At 37.6% G+C, this 18,623-nt stretch overlaps 1 protein-coding gene across 1 annotated transcript in view; it reads right to left on the bottom strand.

Annotated features, from left to right (window-relative positions):
- Nucleotides 1-18,623, bottom strand: part of CFAP47 (cilia and flagella associated protein 47) — a 562,540-nt gene that overhangs the window by 236,423 nt on the left and 307,494 nt on the right. The window contains exons 35-38 of the mRNA XM_040468820.1: nucleotides 14,821-14,891; nucleotides 13,222-13,367; nucleotides 3,002-3,113; nucleotides 2,025-2,251 (exon numbers count right to left, since the gene is read on the bottom strand). Of these exons, the coding sequence (XP_040324754.1) occupies nucleotides 2,025-2,251; nucleotides 3,002-3,113; nucleotides 13,222-13,367; nucleotides 14,821-14,891 (556 nt within the window). The remainder of the gene's footprint in view (nucleotides 1-2,024; nucleotides 2,252-3,001; nucleotides 3,114-13,221; nucleotides 13,368-14,820; nucleotides 14,892-18,623) is intronic.

Genomic DNA, 18,623 nt, shown 5'->3' with positions numbered 1-18,623 from the left:
AACACATCATAACGATTTTTAGATTTCTAGGAATCCACAATCCTAGAGAAACAGGTAAATATAAAAATATATACTATACAAAACATAATTTGACAAATACAATAATAAACACAAAATGTCTGCTGGATTACAGAGATGACTAAAAGAAGAGGGAGAAAAATAGAAACTATATACATGCATAAATAGTAGAAAGGGGATCCACCGACAAAATCCATCTCCCTCCAGCATTTCTCATTTAAATAAAATGTTTTGTTAAGAGGTAAGAATGCTGAAAATAAATTTAAAAGGAAAGAGAGAGTGAGAGAACATACTGTGATAGGGTTAAAATTTGAAATGGCCACATATCAAGCATTTCTATTGTAATACTGTACTGCAAGTTGAACAAAACCTTCCCAAATTCACTGCTCTTTCACAGAAGTAAGCATGTTGGTATGAGCTAAATAGAGACAACAGCTTCGTGAATGGAGTCCGTAAATGGGTCAGTCCAGAGGGTGTGAGAACCTCAGGCCTTGATATTTTTGAGCTAATCAGAACTTAAAAGTTCAGGTCAACCCTAAAATACCATCAGTAAATGTTGGAGATCTGTGCTTATGCCGTACTGATTCTAGCATTCTGACAAATAAAAAAAGAAATCCTACAATGCCAAGTATTTTGTTGTAATATATGCAAATGAAGGTAATTCTCAAGCAAGGATGAAAACATTTACCATTTATTCCTTCACTGATGGAAGATTTAGTGACTACCTTTGGCACAGCACACTTTTTGAGGCACTGGTGATATGAGAGTTAACTAAACAAATGTCTTTGCACAAATTCCCTTGCTGGAGATAGACAATGAGTAAACAAATAAATAGATTACTGTCAGGTGATAAATGCTATCTATAGAGAAAACTGAAGGAAATGTGGTATTTGGAAAGTGCCTGGTCGATGTAAGCAATACTTTTAAAAAAAATACAAAATAATTTTTTAAAAAATACAAGCATAATCTCATAATACAAGCATAATTCTAGCAGGCCTAAAGTAATTGAGGGAAGTAGCCTGTAATGTCTAGGGAAATTAAACCTCAGAAGTGCAGGGGGCATGGGGAGCATGCCTTGGGCATTTGAACATAGCAAGGAGGCCTATGCTGAGGGAGTGACATGAATGAATGGGCTCCAGTAGAGGTGAGATCAGGGAAGAGGCGGGACTGTCCGGGAGGGTCTTGAGGACTATGCTAAGGATGTTGGGTATTATTCTGAATGAGTTGGAGAGCCAACAGAGGAATGGGTGCAGCAGAACAATGTGATCTGGTTTACATTTTTAAAGAATCGCTTTGTTGCCTCTGTGGAGGTTCGACTGTACCGAACTCCATTTATAAATAGAGTTCAAGATAGAATAACAGAGTCCACAGTAACAGTAATAATAACAAGAACAACAATGCCATACATAGAGCACTTTATATAATAGGTAATGTGGTAAGCATTTTACGTGATTGTCTCACTTAGCTTCCGTCAATTACCACTATCTTCAGATTAAAAGTACAAAAACTGAAGATTGATTTTTAAGGAATCAGCCCACAGTTACACAGGTAGACAGTGTGAGAGTCTGGATTCTCAGCCTGGTAGTCTGACCACAGGGATGACCCTCTCTGGATGCACAGAATATCCTGGACAACTTGTAGAACATGTTCCTTCCCACCCTGCCTTCCCTTACTTTAAGTTCTTCAGGGCATTCTAATGTGTAGTCAGAACAGAGGACAACTGGGAATGAAGCAATTACACCGCAATGCCTAAAATTACTAGTATGTGAAGTCACCAGTAATCTAGTTATTACTACTAAAATTAGCACTCATGCTAACATTAATAGAACACTTTGTTTCAGATTTATTTAATGTGGTTAAAAAAAAAAAAAAAAAAAAAAGCTACCGAGCCATCCTTCTGGGGAAAACCAGCATTCATCATTTCTCTATGTCAAAATGTTATGATTAACAACTCTGTATATTTTTAAAAGGAGGAAAAAAGTGCATCATCTGTCCTCCATTCTCACCTCAATCTTCGTCAGCCCCAGGAGGGCGATGGCCACGCGAACACTACTGCTCTCCAGAGTGCCTGTGATCAACCGTCGCTCATACTCTATATCCGACATCTGCTGCTGTGCTGCAAAAGCCAAGGCCTTCCCCTTGGCTTCATTAGTCAGTGGCAACTTAAGGTCCACATCCAAGACCTGACGGGGCTCACATTTCAAATACAGAACAGGACTGTCCTTACTTAACACTAGGGGAAGCAAAAACATGTAAGGCTTCAATGATCACTTATGCTCTTGACCATGCTATTCAGGATGGACTTGGAAGGTTGGAAATATAAAACTGCAGGTGTGACCTTCATTAACTAGAGTAACACAGGTAACTCATTTTGAGTAGTCCTAATTCAGTAATTCAAGAGTAAATCTTTAGGAATCAAAGATATTTTGCTGGTATCTCTAAAAAGAATGCTCAAAAGAACTCAAAGGGTTCTTTCATAGAAATACCAGCATGTTCAAACATGAAGCGATCATTGTGCTATCAGTGATTGGAAGCTAAGGGAAGTAGAAATAAATGTAAAGACATCTGTCAGAGACTGGCAAAAACTGTCTTTTTCTTCCACTAACAACCTTACACTTTAGAATGGAGGGTACAAATTCAGGGTGCAAGTTCAGGTAATATATTACAATATATACAATTTGGGAGTACAGTGATTTCCAAACTATGCAGGAAACTGAAAATTTGGTGAGTAAATACTTCGAATGCCAAATTTCTATATTTATCCAAAGAATGAAAAAATAAGGATTTAAAAAAAATCACCACTGACATTCATTGTTAAACTGGTGCTCTATCCCATGGACGTTGACATAATAAAGTTAAAAGGAATCCTTTTAAAACCTAATTATTTCTGGAAAAACTTGCTAGGAGTATGCTTGGATGACTATATGAGGAACAGTCCCATCCCTTGACATTTTAAATGAAATAAAACACACGTATACTCTACCTTCCTCTGGAGAACTGCTGTAGTCAAGTGGAGTTGAGGAATCCGTTGGGTGGAAGCTGGAAGGCAATGGGATCGTACCTTTTCCTTCCACAACATAAATTAATTCTCCAATCTAAAATACAACCACACAGTGATATTAAATTCCAAAAGCTCAGAAAAAATTAGGAAAAATCTTTCTGCTGTGAGAAAAATCTGTATACTATAAAAACGTCCATGCATTGTGCATTGCTAAGCAACGTAAGCCCTAAATGAGGGGCGAGAGGTAAGGCTTAAATATTAGTCCTCCCACAGTGTGGGGGAAACTTTGTATGCACCCAGAGCAGTGAGGAGGATTAAGAAGGCACCAGGATAGCACTGACAGCAGTTGATCTTTGTAGCTGTGAATATCCTTGGCAGACTGCTAGCTTAAATCACATAAACAATCAAGGAAGAAAGAAATATTTTTTTCCTTCATTCTGTAATTTATTGTTGGAGGGGAGTGATATCACTTCTGCAGGATGTCTGAGTCCCCAAGTGTCTATATTTTAAAGTGCAAGCTTTCAAAAGGAGCGTATGAGGGTCTGCAGACCTTTTAGAGTAATTAGGCAAGAAATGCAGAAGACTAAATAGAGAGAGTGAAAATAAAAGTGGGGTCAGTGCAGGGGCAGCAACATAATATAAGCAAAGATCTGTAAAGACGGACAGGCTTGGTTTCAACTCTGGTACTGTCACTTACTAGCTACTAAGCCTCAGGCAAGTTTGCCACATCTCTGACTTTCAGTCTCGGCCTCTGTGAAATGGGATGATTAAAAAGAAAAAAAAAACAGTATATTTTAGAAATCTAGAGATTAAAAGAAAAGGAAGAGGAGACAGGGAGTCTCAAGAGACAGCATACAATCCTAGTGGATGAATATTATTTAGATCTTGATTCTGAAGGGAAGCAGAAAATGTCACGCCAGAATGTGTTGCTTTGGTATATGGATAATTTTGAGTTCTAGGCACTTGAAAGATATCAAATGCAAAGAGAGGCTTTCTTTGAACTCACCTTATCTGCATAAAGACAGATCCTCCAGAAAAAATTCAAGTATCATAAATTCCCTTCCTAAGAGTTTCATCAACCAAGGATTAACTCTTATCAGAAGAAGAGACTAGAAGTTGACACTGTACAGTGACAACCTGTCACAAAGTATCATGTCTCCCATCTATTCTTCTAAGGGCCCATTCATCTTTCCTAAAAATCATTTACTCCCCTCTAAGTGGCCAACATCCCTTCTCCCCTTTCCCTATTTAGATGGTATTTAAGCCTGAATTCTAAGCCACCTTGAGGGGTCATTCATTTTTCCTTGGGTATCTCTCATGAATACAGGAGGTATACATGTTAATGTCTATTTTTTTTCTTGTTAATCTATCTTTTATTATAAGAGTCTCAGGCAATAATTCAGAAGGGCGGAAGAAAAATTATTTTTCCTCCCCTACAGTTCAAACAAAGACAAAGAAAGTGACAGAAAAAATGTACAATCATGAGACAATCAGGGAAATATGAACAATGCCTTGTGGTTGGATGTTAAGAAAAAAAATTACAATATATTTAGTAATAATGGTATCATGGTTATGGCAAAAAAACAGAAATCTTTTTGTTACAGAGACACTTTCTGAATTATTTGTGAATAAAATTATGTGATAATTGGGATTTGGGTCATTATAACAATGTAACGTGTTAGGTCCTGCACTGTTGAAGATGAGAGAAAGGTACAGGGGGATTTATTGCAGTTTTATTTCTACAATTGTATTTTATATTTTCCATAATAAAGGCTTTAAAAAAATGCTTACATCTTAAGAAATAGAATGATAGTAAAGATGTGGTAAGGACTCAATGAGGTAACACATATCAGGAATCTAACCCTTTGAGATCACTCTAAATGGAAAGGAACCATTCTTTGAGGGCATAGCTTCCCAAACTTTCATGACATATAAATCACCTGTGAAAATGCAGGTCTGACTCTAGAGATCTGGAGTGGGGTCGAGACCTGACAGGATCAATGAAAATGAGCACTGGCAAATTTAGGGCTAAGCCATACAATGCAGAAGAACCTTCTACCAGAATGGCCTTACAACAGGCATGCAACTAACTATGAAGAAAGCAAAAGAAAACAAACTTAGCTTCCAAGCTGGGACTTGTCACTGGTCCGAACTGCCCTACAATCTTAAAACAATATTAACTGTATGTCTGAGAGACTACTCCAGAGAGAGCGTACATAAATGATATAAAAGAAAACTGATCACATAATAAAAAATACATATTCCAAAATATTGTAAATATCCTAGATAACAAGAGAAATGGCAAACACTGAAAGTGAATCTGGAAACAATATAAGAATAAACCATTTCTGGTTGTGAGGTCAATTTATTTACAGCTTCATTATCCTTCCCCAATTGGGATTTGTTTATAATAAATTAACTATCATTTACTTTCATGTGATAATGTTCCATAGAATTTTATTAATTATGACCCATAATTATCTTCACTTCATGCTGAAAAAAGAAATATGGAAAACTTTGAATGTTTTAAATTGTTTAGCATTTAAATCCATGCACTCCTGGTAATAAACAGTACATTATATGAAATTCTCATAGAGTAATATTTCCTAAGCAACCTTGTACTTTGCAAATATAAATCTAACCTAGCCATCTGAAATGGGTTTTCTGTGTATGCATGTTTTATTCCAAACACAAGTGAGTGGTCAATACTACTGATGAAATTTTCAATGATAATTCAAGTACAAAGGTTCAATAGCGACCAGGAAAAACAATATATTTAGTTTTCACTTTTATTTTACTTTTTTCTCATTTTTATTTTTATCTAAAAAAATCAGTTGTTTTACCCAAAATATAGTATTCATAAGAAATTAGACTCGGTAAGTATAAAGTTATCAGAATTACATGTTTTCTTAAATGTGTGCCTGAATGAAACCTGGTCTCTAGCTGCAGAAAATAACTACCAACTCATGGGTGTTGATCCAAAAGGAGCAAAGTGCTATTTGCTAGAATATTTCCCTTAAATAGAAATGACAGGGGCACCTGGGTGGCTCAGTCGGTTGAGCATCCGACTTCGGCTCAGGTCATGATCTCATGGTTCAAGGGTTCAAGTCCGGCTTCAGGCTCTGTGCTGACAGCTCAGAGCCTGAAGCCTGCTTCAGATTCTGTGTCTCCTCTGTCTCTACCCTTCCCCAATTCGCGTTCTGTCTCTCTCTCTCTCTCTCTCTCAAAAATAAACATTAAAGAAAAAAATGATAAAAAGCCTCCTAGCCATGAAATATCAGTAACTAAAACTCCATTCAATTCCATTTAATGCCACATCTTATTCAGACGATACATTATCATTTCTCAAAAACTATTTTGTCTAACTTGTTCACTTTCAGTGTTCTTTATTAAAAAGTTACTTAATACAATTGCAAATAATGCCTGTGTCAGAAAATTGTTCAGGAAAATCAACTGCGGTATTGTCTAATTATTCACTCTACTCTTCTGGCAATAAAATCAGACCAGGAAAGGAATACAAATACAATAAACAACTCCTTTAAAGTGGAGAAGCCCTTTACATTCCAAGTCTGGAGGCTGTGACAAGGGAAATGAAATGATCTGACACATAACAGACACGTATCAATGTGAGCTATTCTAGGAGTCTATTAAATTTCCTTTCTGCCCTTAATTTCATATTTTGCAGTCAGGATGTTTACTTAGATTTTTATTATATTTTCCAGAAGGATGCCAAAACCCATTGTCCACTGTGAGAAACCCTCACAAAAGACATTTTGTTCTTCTTGTGTATCTAGTTAAATGTAGTCCTCAAATAACACAGTTGCATGCAAATTTACAAGACCAGCTGTTAATGACCTAGAAATGAGGAACACAAACAATGAATTGGCAGAAAAGTTTTAATCCCAGCTCTGCTACTAATTAGCTGGGTAACCTTGGACAAGTCATGGGTGCCCTCCAGACCCAAACAACCTTAATCTTTAGAGAAAAAATAAAAAGCATTTTATACAGAAAACCCCCATGTTGTTTCACAGGTCTTAAAATTCTACTTATTCTCTAATCTTGGGCCTAGATTTTGCTAGGTTTTATAATTTGTTTGAACTGGCTGAACAATGTTATTTTGATGACTAAACAGGCACATGAGAGCTAAATTAAAACTCTAAAATGTTAGATTCATACACTAGAGAACATTTATCATTGTAGGTGGCTCTTTGACATTACCATAATTATAATGTGAAACTGACTAGTAAGAATAATCACTGTTCTTTTAAAATACTATTCTTCATAGAATGATTGTTCTAGGAGACTGATTAAGGGTAAAAAGAAAATGTATAAAGAGATCTGTATGCTTGCACTAAAAAGCACAACTTTCTTAAAACAATTTCAACACAGTCTTAATTATATGCTTGAGTGATTATTTCCGACATTTTGAGAAAGCAACATATATTTACAGGGCACAAAATATGAATTGTTTAATAAAAATATATGGTATATTGTACAAAAACATCTTGTCAAATAATAGGAAGCTGGGCCTAGACTCTAGAAATTATGGAAGCAATGGGATTGACAATCACTCTTTGTCTTTATCACTGTCTTTCTCAGAATAGTTTCTATTGCTGTTCATTTATTTGCTATCAATTGTTCTGTAAGTAAATGAAAATTTGTTTCCCTTCAACTGCGAACATCATGCAAACTGTCATTAAGATTAATCTTTTTTGGGGCGCCTGGGTGGCGCAGTCGGTTGAGCGTCCGACTTCAGCCAGGTCACGATCTCGCGGTCCGTGAGTTCGAGCCCCGCGTCGGGCTCTGGGCTGATGGCTCGGAGCCTGGAGCCTGTTTCCGATTCTGTGTCTCCCTCTCTCTCTGCCCCTCCCCCGTTCATGCTCTGTCTCTCTCTGTCCCAAAAATAAATAAACGTTGAAAAAAAAATTAAAAAAAAAAAAAAGATTAATATTTTTTAATATTAAAAAAATTTTTAAATTTTATTTTAAAGAGAGTGTGTGTGTGTGTGTGTGTGTGTGCGCGTGTGAGAGAGAGTGGGGTCTCAAGAGAGGCAGGGGGGGGAGAGAGAGAAAGAAAGAAAGTGAGAGAGAATACTAAGCAGGCTCCAGGCCCAGCCCAGAGCCTGACATGGGGCTCAATCTCATGACCCTGGGAACATGACCTGAGACAAAACCAAAATTTGGACACTCAACCCAGGTACCCCAATATTGATCTTGATATCATCACCTTTGCAGTTCTTTCTTGTCCCCTTGCTCCTTCCCCCAAATCCAACATCATCACCTCTTCTTTCATCATTGCTTTTTCATATCCTTCTGTCTTTATTGCTAGTATGCAAAAAGCAGAAGGCAAGAGAGAACAGAGATATGTGGAGTGGTGTCATAGATTACAAGAGTCTCTGAACCAGTCCCTTGATCTCCAGTCTCTTTCTCCAACTCTTAATCTACTCTTTGTTTTCGCTCCAGAGATGCTTTCTAAAACAAAGATGAAATCAGGTCATGCCTCTGCTCATTACCTTCCTGCTTTCAATAACAGTGATTGTAACAATATAATTAAGTTATTCAACTAAAATTTCACTATCTTCCTCATTTTCTTCTCATGTTTTTCTTCAAAAAGGCTGCAGGGCTGGGGTGCCTGGGTGGCTCAGTCCGTTAAGTGTCTGACTTTGGCTTGGGTCATGATTTCATGGTTTGTGGGTTTGAGTCCCACGTGCTGACAGTGTAGAGCCTGGAGCCTGCTTCGGATTCTGAGTCTCCCTCTCTTCGCTCCTCTCCAGCTCATGCTTGTGCTCTCTCTCTCAAAAATAAATAAACATTAAAAAATTAAAAAAAAAATACAAAGGCTGCAGGGTTAATTGCAGGATGATGGTCTCACAGAAAGGAGGATGGGTCAAGTGGGAGAAGGCTTTGCTGCATGGAGGGGGCTCAAACTAGTGTAGTTTTGTGAACATTTACCACAATGATCTAGAGTTTAAAGTTCACTTAACCTGCCTCCAAATTGTCAGCAGGCATCATAAGATAAGTAAATGTTTCATAGTGTTTATGGCCCAGATGGGATTTCAATTTCTCTCTGCTTCCCTGGTAAAAAACTCAGGGGTATGGGGAGGAGTATAGTTAGCAAAACAACAGCAACAACAAAAAATGCAGTTTTAGGGGCATCTGGGTGGCTCAGCTGGTTAAGTGGCCGACTCTTGATTTTGGCTCAGGTCATGAATTTCTGGTTTGTGGGTTTGAGCCCCGCATTGGGCTCTGTGCTGACAGCATAGAGCCTGCTTGGGATTTTCTCTGTCCCTCTCTCTCTCTGCCCCTCCCCACTTGCTCTCTCTCTCTCCCTCTCAAAATGAATAAATAAACTCCAAAAAAGGGGCACCTGGGTGGCTCAATCAGTTAAGCAGTAGACTCTTGATGTTAGTTCGGGTTATGATCTCATGGTTTGTGGGTTCAAGACCTGTGTCTGGCTCTGTGCAGACAGCTCAGAACCTGGAGCCTGCTTCAGATTATGTGTCTTTCTGCCCCTCTCTGCCTCTCCCCTCTGACTCTTTCTCTCAAAAATAAATCAACATTAAAAAAATTTATAAACTTAAAAAAATGCAGTTGTAACAAACTGAATAAAAAATCAAAAGGTGAATGAAACGTGGCTTGCCTTTAAAAATCATAGAAAAGTGGGGTGCCTGGGTGTCTCGGTTGGTTAAGCATACAACTTTGGCTCAGGTCATGATCTCACAGTTCAGGAGTTTAAGCCCCACATCGGGATCTGTGCTGACAGCTCAGAGCTGGAGCCTGCTTTAGATTTTGTGTCTCCCTCTCTCTCTGACCCTCCCCTTCTCATGCTCTGTCTCTCTCTCCCTCCCTCTCTCTCTCTCTCAAAAATAAACATTAAAAAATTTTTTTGAAAAGAAACTGCCCTCAAATGATACTCAGCCCCAGCAGTTATAAAAATAACGTTCATAAAACTGACATTAGTTTGCCTAAATTTAAATTATGTAAAGAGTTTACCATAATATAATGTTTGTACTTTCACATTCAATAAAATTAAACAAAAATCAGTATTACTAAAATCTATACAGTAATGACAATTGAAAATAGTTGCACTTTGATTATAGAATATCTAAAAATATGTATGATAAAGACTTCCAGCTTAATCTCTGCAGCAGCAGAGACAGAAAGACACAGAAGACTGAGGGAGAATGAAATGAGGGACAGGGCAAAAAGATCAGTGGTCCCTTTTTTTATGCAAACATAAGGGAGATGGACAAACTGACATACGATATATTTAACAACTGGTAAGATTTAGCCTTAGACTAAATTGCTGTAGACCATAAAACAGTAAGAATGCTTTGCCCATTCGTCTACCTAGGCATAGGCACCCTTCTTCTGTCAACTTGTTATTTGGTTTGGCAAGGCTGAAACTCTCCTTGGTGTGTGGGGCCCCCGTGTGGGAATGGGACAATCTCCATAAGTTGCTCAGATATGCTGATTCCCATCCTGGCTTCCTCAAGTCAACAATACCTGGACTTTGGTTTCTACTTGTTTTGACCAAGTTCTGTAGACAGAAAAGGACAATGAAGGACTACAAGATAAAGCTACCAGGGGGGAGAAGAAGTCTAGATTGGTTCCATATAAAAGCTCATGGGTTGGTGAAAGACGGCTGCTTAGGCCACAGCAAATGGTTGCAACTGGATAGAATCCAGTCTTAACATAAGCCCCAGATCAAGGATCCCTGCTTGATGTCTCTGCCTTTCTCACACAGATGATCCCAGCAAAAATGGGTGGTTTCCTATTTGGGAACCCAGGACTACATAGAAGAGATGATCACACAGGCATGACAGTAAAGACAGAACCCCAGGGTTGTGTCAATACACTGCTTTGTACTTTGCAGGGTTTGTGTGTGGGTCTGTCAAGCCCTCGTCCCAGCAGGTGTAATTCCTCAGGGACTAGGTCTTGTTTCTACTCCACCTTCGTCTATTCAATCTGCCCCCATCCACGCATGAGCAGAAATGCCTTTAGATTTCTGGCATTGGATAGCTTGAATTTGTAGGGATTTTGTAGCTTTTCCCCTAGGCTAAGAATTTCTATGAACATTGATGGAAATTTTGTAAACTGTTTGTAGTTTCAAACAGCTATTACATAAGTCATCTCATTTTTTTATTTGGAAGTTCAAATGGAACAGCCAAAATGAAACTAATGGCCTTTCCTTGATAGCCGTGGTAGTAGAAATGTTTCTGTTTTACACATGGAAAGCTATCAAATTGAGGCCTAATTACTTTACGGTTTTCAACAGGTGGTTCTTAATGGCAAAGCAGTTATCACACACTTAATAACAACAGGAGCTAACTAGGTGGACTTGGATGTTTGATTATCTATTTAAGCGTGTAATTGCATTTTTCAATATAATTAGCAATAAATTGAATGTGTAAGTTAATAGATGTGTTTCCCCACATAAGTCATTGTAATTCAATGCAATGCTTTAGTTTAAAGGCATTATTTCTCAGTTGATAGCAATATAATTTCATGATTACTGTTTTCCTTAATATTTTTTCTGACAAAAAAATATATGTAATTAAAAGACATGTTTTAATAAGTTGAGATGCCAAGATAAGTGTAATTATATTTTGATTAATTTAGACAAAATTTATGGAAGTAAACATTCATATTCTAATAGTTTAATTTAAATAATAAAATCAGCCTTCTTACTCTGCTATTGACAATTAACCCTAGCATTTTCTGGGACTGTATTATAAATGAATATAAAAAAGGGATTAAGAGGCATTTGATTAAACTACTAGTCACACTATAGTCACTATTTTTCACAAATTATCATGTAGAGCAGCTATTCAGTTAAATCCTGGATTCTTTTAAGGAAAATATAAAACAAGATTTAACATTAATATAAAATAGCATTTTTCCTCCTAAATGGTAATTTTAAGTACAGTTAAACTATTCTTTACATATTTAGTAGGCTATATTATTTTTCATGTGTAAATGATTCTGTAGACACCAGGTCAATATAATACCTCTTTCTAATTACCATTATTTCATTGTATCTGCATTCAATATAGCACATAATTGGTACATAACTGATATATGTGGGGCTATCTTCTAGGGGTTATAAATTCCCTCCTCAGGTCAACATATGGCAGTTTCTTTCTGGAAGGGTATAATACTATAAAACTTTTCCTCTAAAGGCTGTCTTGTCTCTCTCTCTCTCTCTCTCTCTCTCTCTCTCTGACTCTCTTCCTTCCTCTGTTCTTCCATCCTTCTTTTCCTTCTCTCAACTTTCTCTCCTTTGCTGGCTTTAAAGAAGCAAGCTCCTTGGGGTGCCTAGGTGGTTCCGTTGATTAAGCATCTGACTTTGGCTCAGGTCACGATCTTACTGTTTGTGATTTCGAGCCCCACATCGGACTCTGAGCTAACAGCTCAGAGACTGGAGCCAGTTTCAGATTCTGTGTCTCCCTCTCTCTCTGCCCTTTCTCTGCTTGTGCTCTGTCTCTTTCTCTCTCTCAAAAATAAGTAAACATTAAAAAAAAAAAAAGAAACAAGCTCCATGAATGCCAGAGCCACTAGAAAATTAATTCTGCCAATAACCTGAGAGAGCTTAGAAGAAGCTCCTTCCTCAATGGAGCCTCTGAAGAGAATCCAGTGCTGGTAGATCCCTTGATTGAAGACGTAACAGACCTTAAACAGAGGGCTCATCTAGGTCATGCCCAGACCTCTGATCTATGAAAAACATGACACAATAAATGTGTACTGTTTTAAGCCCCTCAGTGTTTGGCAATGTGTTATGCAAATACATAAAGCTAATACAGACAGAGCCACAGCGAGGTTAGGCATGCAGCCAGTCTGCTCCTATGGGACTTTCTAAGGCAGCCATTATATTTTTTCTTTATTTTTTTTTTAACATTTACTTATTTTTGAGAGAGAGAGAGAGAGAGAAAGAATCCGAAGCAGGCTCCAGGCTCTGAGCTGTCAGCACAGAGCCCAATGTGGCGCGTGAACTCATGAACCGTGAGATCATGACCTGAGCTGAAGGTGGACGCTTAACCGACAGAGCCACCCAGGCACCCCCCACATTATAAATTTTACCCACAAATAGTGTAACTTTTTGCTTATTTGTGAGGATAAGCTCTGCCTTCATGTCACCTGCATTGATTACTCAATTAAAGTGCCAGCCCATGATGAAAGCCCTTGCCACAGTCGTGTTCTCACCGCTTTGTTTCTGAGGATGATGACACAGTAGCGCGTGTGCATGTCAAAGGGAAGAAACAGGAGCTCCAGGCTTGAAGTCCTCTTCACTCCCAGGTGAAGAGTATGAGTGGAGCAGAAGAATTCTCTGATGAAAGTGGACTTAATTGCTACCAAAACATGAAGGAGAATTTGTTTACATATCATTTCATAAGTGCTGTTCAAATAAAGCAGCTGTTTCAATTAGTGCTTAAAGTTTTCAAATGAATTAAAAAAATATTCAAAGCATTAGCACGCCAAATTAGATGACACACGCATTTGTAATGAAAGTGTGGGTGACACCGGCACAAGCTTGAGATCATAAATAATGTGTAATTATGACCCTCAATTAAAGATTCCTTAACAAATAATTTCTTTACAAAGGGAACTTCACTAGTATTTACAATTAGTCCGATATACGTATATAAATGGCAAACGGGTCATCCTACCATCTTCGACTTTTTCTGTGGACTATGTAATAGTTCACATAACAGGGTGTAATAGTTTGAACTGGTAATAGAAGAATGTTATATATATATATATATATATACATACATATATATATATACACACACACACAAATATGTATACATACAAATATACATACACATACACACACATACACACACACATATATATATAGTTGGATATATATATATGTATATATTGTTGGTTTTAAAACATGTCTACATGTTCTTCAACACTGCCTTGGATGTGGTGATATGGTGGGGCAGTCTTAGTGATTTGATCTTAATGAACATTATGCTAGAATGCAGCAGTGTGATTTCTGACACTAGAGCAAAAATGTAATACAGTTTCTTCCTAATCATCTCTTTCTTGGCTAACTTGCGGTTGTCATCCTGTGAAGAACCCTATGCCACATGAAAAGGCACATGTAAGTGTCTAGGCCAACAGTCCCACTTGAGGTCCTAGCCAAAAGGTATTAACCATCAGACATGTGAGTAAGGAAGCCTTTGGGATGACTCAAGGCCCAGCCTCCATCTGACTTAACTTCACCAGAGACCCTGAGAAAGAAGAGTCTAGCTGAGACCAGTCACTGTAGAAGTGTGAGAGATAATAATGCTAACACATTAATTGTTTAATGCTACTACACTTGGGATGGCTTGTTCTGTAGCTAGAGATAACCAGAACATTCCTATATCCACTGTCCTAACCATATTCCATTCATATGTTCTAAATCTATAGTTATTTTGCGAAACAAAGTAAATCTGTGTTCTCCTTATCATTTTAAACATGGTGATACTTGCCATCCAAATGGGTTTAAGCAGTTCAGAATTAGCCAAAAGAAACATCGAAGTCATTTATCTAAATACATTCATTGTACGGGTAAGGAAACTAGGATTGGCGGTGAAAAGAAAGATGTGGGCAGAGTCCTGCAAAGGGTCATGAACATGAGAGGCTGAGGACCAACACCTGGGCCTCTCCTTCCAACAGTGATACCTTGAACTTGCCATTCTGTCTATTGTCATAACCAGGCTTTGTTGAGTATTTCATTCACTAGTACACTTTGCACATAAAAGTCAGACGTGAAGACGAATAAAAGCTGTTCCTTGAGGTACTCACAGGTTTTTAAGGCGTTTGAGAAATGCCAACAACTCTCAACATCATCACTTTCAGAGCTACTCCCAGCATCCCTGTCATAAGTAAACAGAAGAACAACATGAACCACAGAAAGGAAACTCAAAAACAATTCTCAATCTTCCTTAAATCCAATAGGTCCTTAAAAATTATGGCTACCTACATGATCTGCAAAGACCACAGACACATTTCATATGTCACCTTTATGTGTATATGGTTTCAGAAATTTTAAAAGAAAAGGCAAAAAGGAAACTAACAATCATTCATATGTGCACCAATGTTTTGTAAAATTTAGTAAAAAAACACTTTTGAATACTTTGGACAGAGAAACATTTGATAATAATAATAATAGTAATAACAATAAACAAATCCTGGGACCCCAAAGTAGTGGTCTCAACCTAGGACTACATAGGTATTCTCTCCAAAAGGGCTTCTAGAACTTGATTTCTTGAAAGATTCTCTTCTCTCAGCTGATGTTTCCAATTTGCTTCTTTCCCATAAGGACAGAAGGAGATATGGGCAGCTGTTTAATCTCCGGTTGCATTTCTGAAAATTAATTAGCAGATCATAGCCTGTGGCAACTGCCTCCCTTGAAAGGTTCCATATCTTCCAGAACCCATCAATTTTCCCCAAACTGCTCTCCTCTTAATATTCATGATTACTTTGCTCAACAAGCTGGCAATTAGCATCTAGGCTCTCAGATATGGTTTGCCTGATTTTTTTCTGAGAACATGAAAACCTTGTCATCTGCTTTCGCTTGAATATGATGCTGTAAAATATATGGACTATCTCCAAGTTCTAACCATATTGATTCCTTTTCTCCACTGCTTTTCTTTCCACAACATTCTTAATAAGGTTTACCACATCTTGTAATTATTATCAGCTTTACTTCAACTCACAGACATTCTGATTGGCCGTTCAATATTTTATGTAATTTGAACATTTGATAGATACTTTAAGGCTATGAGAGACATATTAGATAGATAATTTAGCATTTATAAGGGAGACTACACAGAGATTGGAAAGAACAACAAAGAATGCTTATTTCTCAGTGCATGGTTCCACTGCCATCTCGATAATGGAGCTCTGGGTAGAATGCCTGATTAAAATCCTCAGATAATTTCAGAACTTCATTTTGTTCAATACTTGTAATTGCTAGTCCTTCAGTCATTTTTTTTCATAATGAATAGAAAAGCTGAGCAATTTGACTTCATTTCCTTTTTCTTTTCTTTACATATTTTCTTGAAGAATAGCCAATGAAAGTGCCTTTTGATTAAATAAGAGTTGCCTCATCCTCAAAGCAGACTCTCAAACCCAGAAAAATTGAGTTACCTGTACTTTTTATGGTAAAGACAGAAAAAAATTGCTGCAATTTTTGCATTAATTAGTTAATGCCTTAATTGCATTAATGATCATGATTAATTAAGAGAAATCAGAAAATAATTTAATAAAATAATTTGGTTCAGGAAAATTCTATTTTACCTGATCAATGTTCCCGAGTCTAGAAATTCAGTGATAAACCCAACTTGCTTACAAAACTAGTACCTTGCAGGTTCAGAGACACAACAGAAAATCAACTCTACCTTTGGTTACTCCTTGCCCCTCAGTCTGTGTTATCATTTTCCTAAATGGTCATCAATTATTGTTGAAGCCATGGCAGAAGGGGCATTTTTAAACCATGGGTCTTAAGGGAGAAATAGCATGAAAAGAGGCTAAAATTATATAAAATGCTATAGATCAAGCAATGGAATGCTTTCCAGTAATTTAGTAGGAGGTCAAGGTCAGGGAGTGAAACCTATCTATGAGGTATGAAGGGATGACATTCCCTTTTCCTCTGCAGTGATGGTACGCAGCTCTTTTCAAGCTAAGATGATCAAAATGACGTTGAACTGGCTCTACTCAGAGCGTGAATAAACCCGCCTGAAGAATGACTTCCTACTCAAGCCTTTTCCAATAGAGAATGAAGATCTTTATTATAAGCCTTCATGAAGATACTCCTGGGCCAGCATTCAGGGCGGTCTCCAAATCAAAGAAAAAATTTTCTGGTCAAAGACTAGTTTTCACGAATTATGGGAAGAAATGTAAGAGGGTCAATTTTGAGATTCATTCTGTCCTCCATGTGTCCCAAGGCTCTTCAAAAAAGTAGGGTGGTAAAAATGGGATGTTTGCTGCTGTTTGTACCACTTTGGCCCCTGAGCAATTGAGAAGTCTATAAAGCAAGGTGCACGAACCTTGGGCGCAAGGACAGAGTGGATACGTGAATTCAAATGGGGAAAAACTCCATCTTGATTTCCAATAGCTCTTAATAGCAATTTAAACCAAACCACAGTAGTATTTGCTGTAATATGACTTGGCCACCAAACAATCACAAATATGTTTATATCACATTTCAATTTATGTACATATCTTAAGCTATTATTTACATTCATAACTACTTTTAAAGTATGATAGTTATTATGTGTGCCAGTAGATCTTACTGCATATTGTGTTAATGAAGCACTATATATATTTTAATATATTACAATTTTTAACATTTTTCTATCTGCTGGTATATTAGTTTCCTCTGTGCCATAGATTGAACTGTATTGCCCTTAAATTCATATGTTGTAGCACTAATGACCCAGACGACTGTATTTGGAGAAAGGGACTAAAAGGACATTATTAAAGTTAAATGAGGTCATAAGGGTGGGGCTCTGATACAACAGAATTAGTTTCCTTATAAGAAAAAATAGCAGTGAGCTCAGTCTCTATGTACACACAGAGGTCACGTAAACCCACAGCAAGAAGGCTGCCACCTACAAATCAAGAGAAGAAGCCTCCGAATGAAACCGACCTTGGCCACACCATGATCTTGGACTTCCAGCCTCCATAGCTGTGGGAAATAAATTTGTGTGGTTGAAGCTACCCTTCCTATGTTATTTTGTTATGGCAACCTGGGTAGATTAAGATACTCTGTAACCCTTGCATCTTATTTTAAGTACTCACAAAATATTTTTCTGTAAAGTAGAATAGGCTTCATCAGGCTGCCAAAGAGTGTGATGACATTAAAAGCAAGTATGAAAAGCAGGTATGTAAAGCAGGTATATAGAGCAAGAGGACCAGGGCAGATGGTTACTCTTAGCACACACATCTGGCCTTTGATTCACTCAGCTTTCCTTGGAGATATGCCTAATTCTAATTGTCACCAATTATTCACTGTAGTACAATGAAATATTTTAAAATCATGGCCATGCACAATACAGCTTTCTGGGTTTTGAGCAAAAATCAGGACTCAGAAAAAATATCTCTTGGGCCTTCGTTCAGGTGGGAGGCTATTCTGGGCCAAACTACCCTGGAGACCAGAATGAATGAAGAAGCCCCTAAGCTCATGGAGTATACAGTCTGTCATACAAAGTAGGTCTGCAACAAATAATTACAAAGCAGAAGGATAAACACTTCAACACCTTTTCGACTTTCATTCACACTCTCCTACAATCCATATGCAGAAGCATATGTCTTTATTTCCCCTTGCCTGTCCCCTCCTCCACTGCCTCAGCAATTCCTTCCTCCCAAGCTCCTTTTATACTTGTAGGAAAACTCTCCCTTGCTCTAGATTTATGCCATCAAAATCCTACTCATGTTTCAGATCCCAATTTGTAGACAATAAAGAACAGCAGAGTATCGTATATGCATGAGAAAAAAGTGCTTACTACCTCATTATTCTTAAATGCCTTGTTCTCCAGAAAGATCTCTATAATACCTAGATAGTGCTATTCCTTGCCAAAGAACTCACAGAACTTTTTTTTTTT

The sequence above is a fragment of the Herpailurus yagouaroundi genome, unplaced genomic scaffold (assembly GCF_014898765.1).
Source record: "Herpailurus yagouaroundi ecotype Mexico unplaced genomic scaffold, PumYag 67793, whole genome shotgun sequence".
Classification (NCBI taxonomy): Eukaryota; Metazoa; Chordata; class Mammalia; order Carnivora; family Felidae; genus Herpailurus; species Herpailurus yagouaroundi.
The sequence above is the reverse complement of the archived record's forward strand: the minus strand, read 5'-3'. Positions and strand labels throughout refer to the sequence as shown.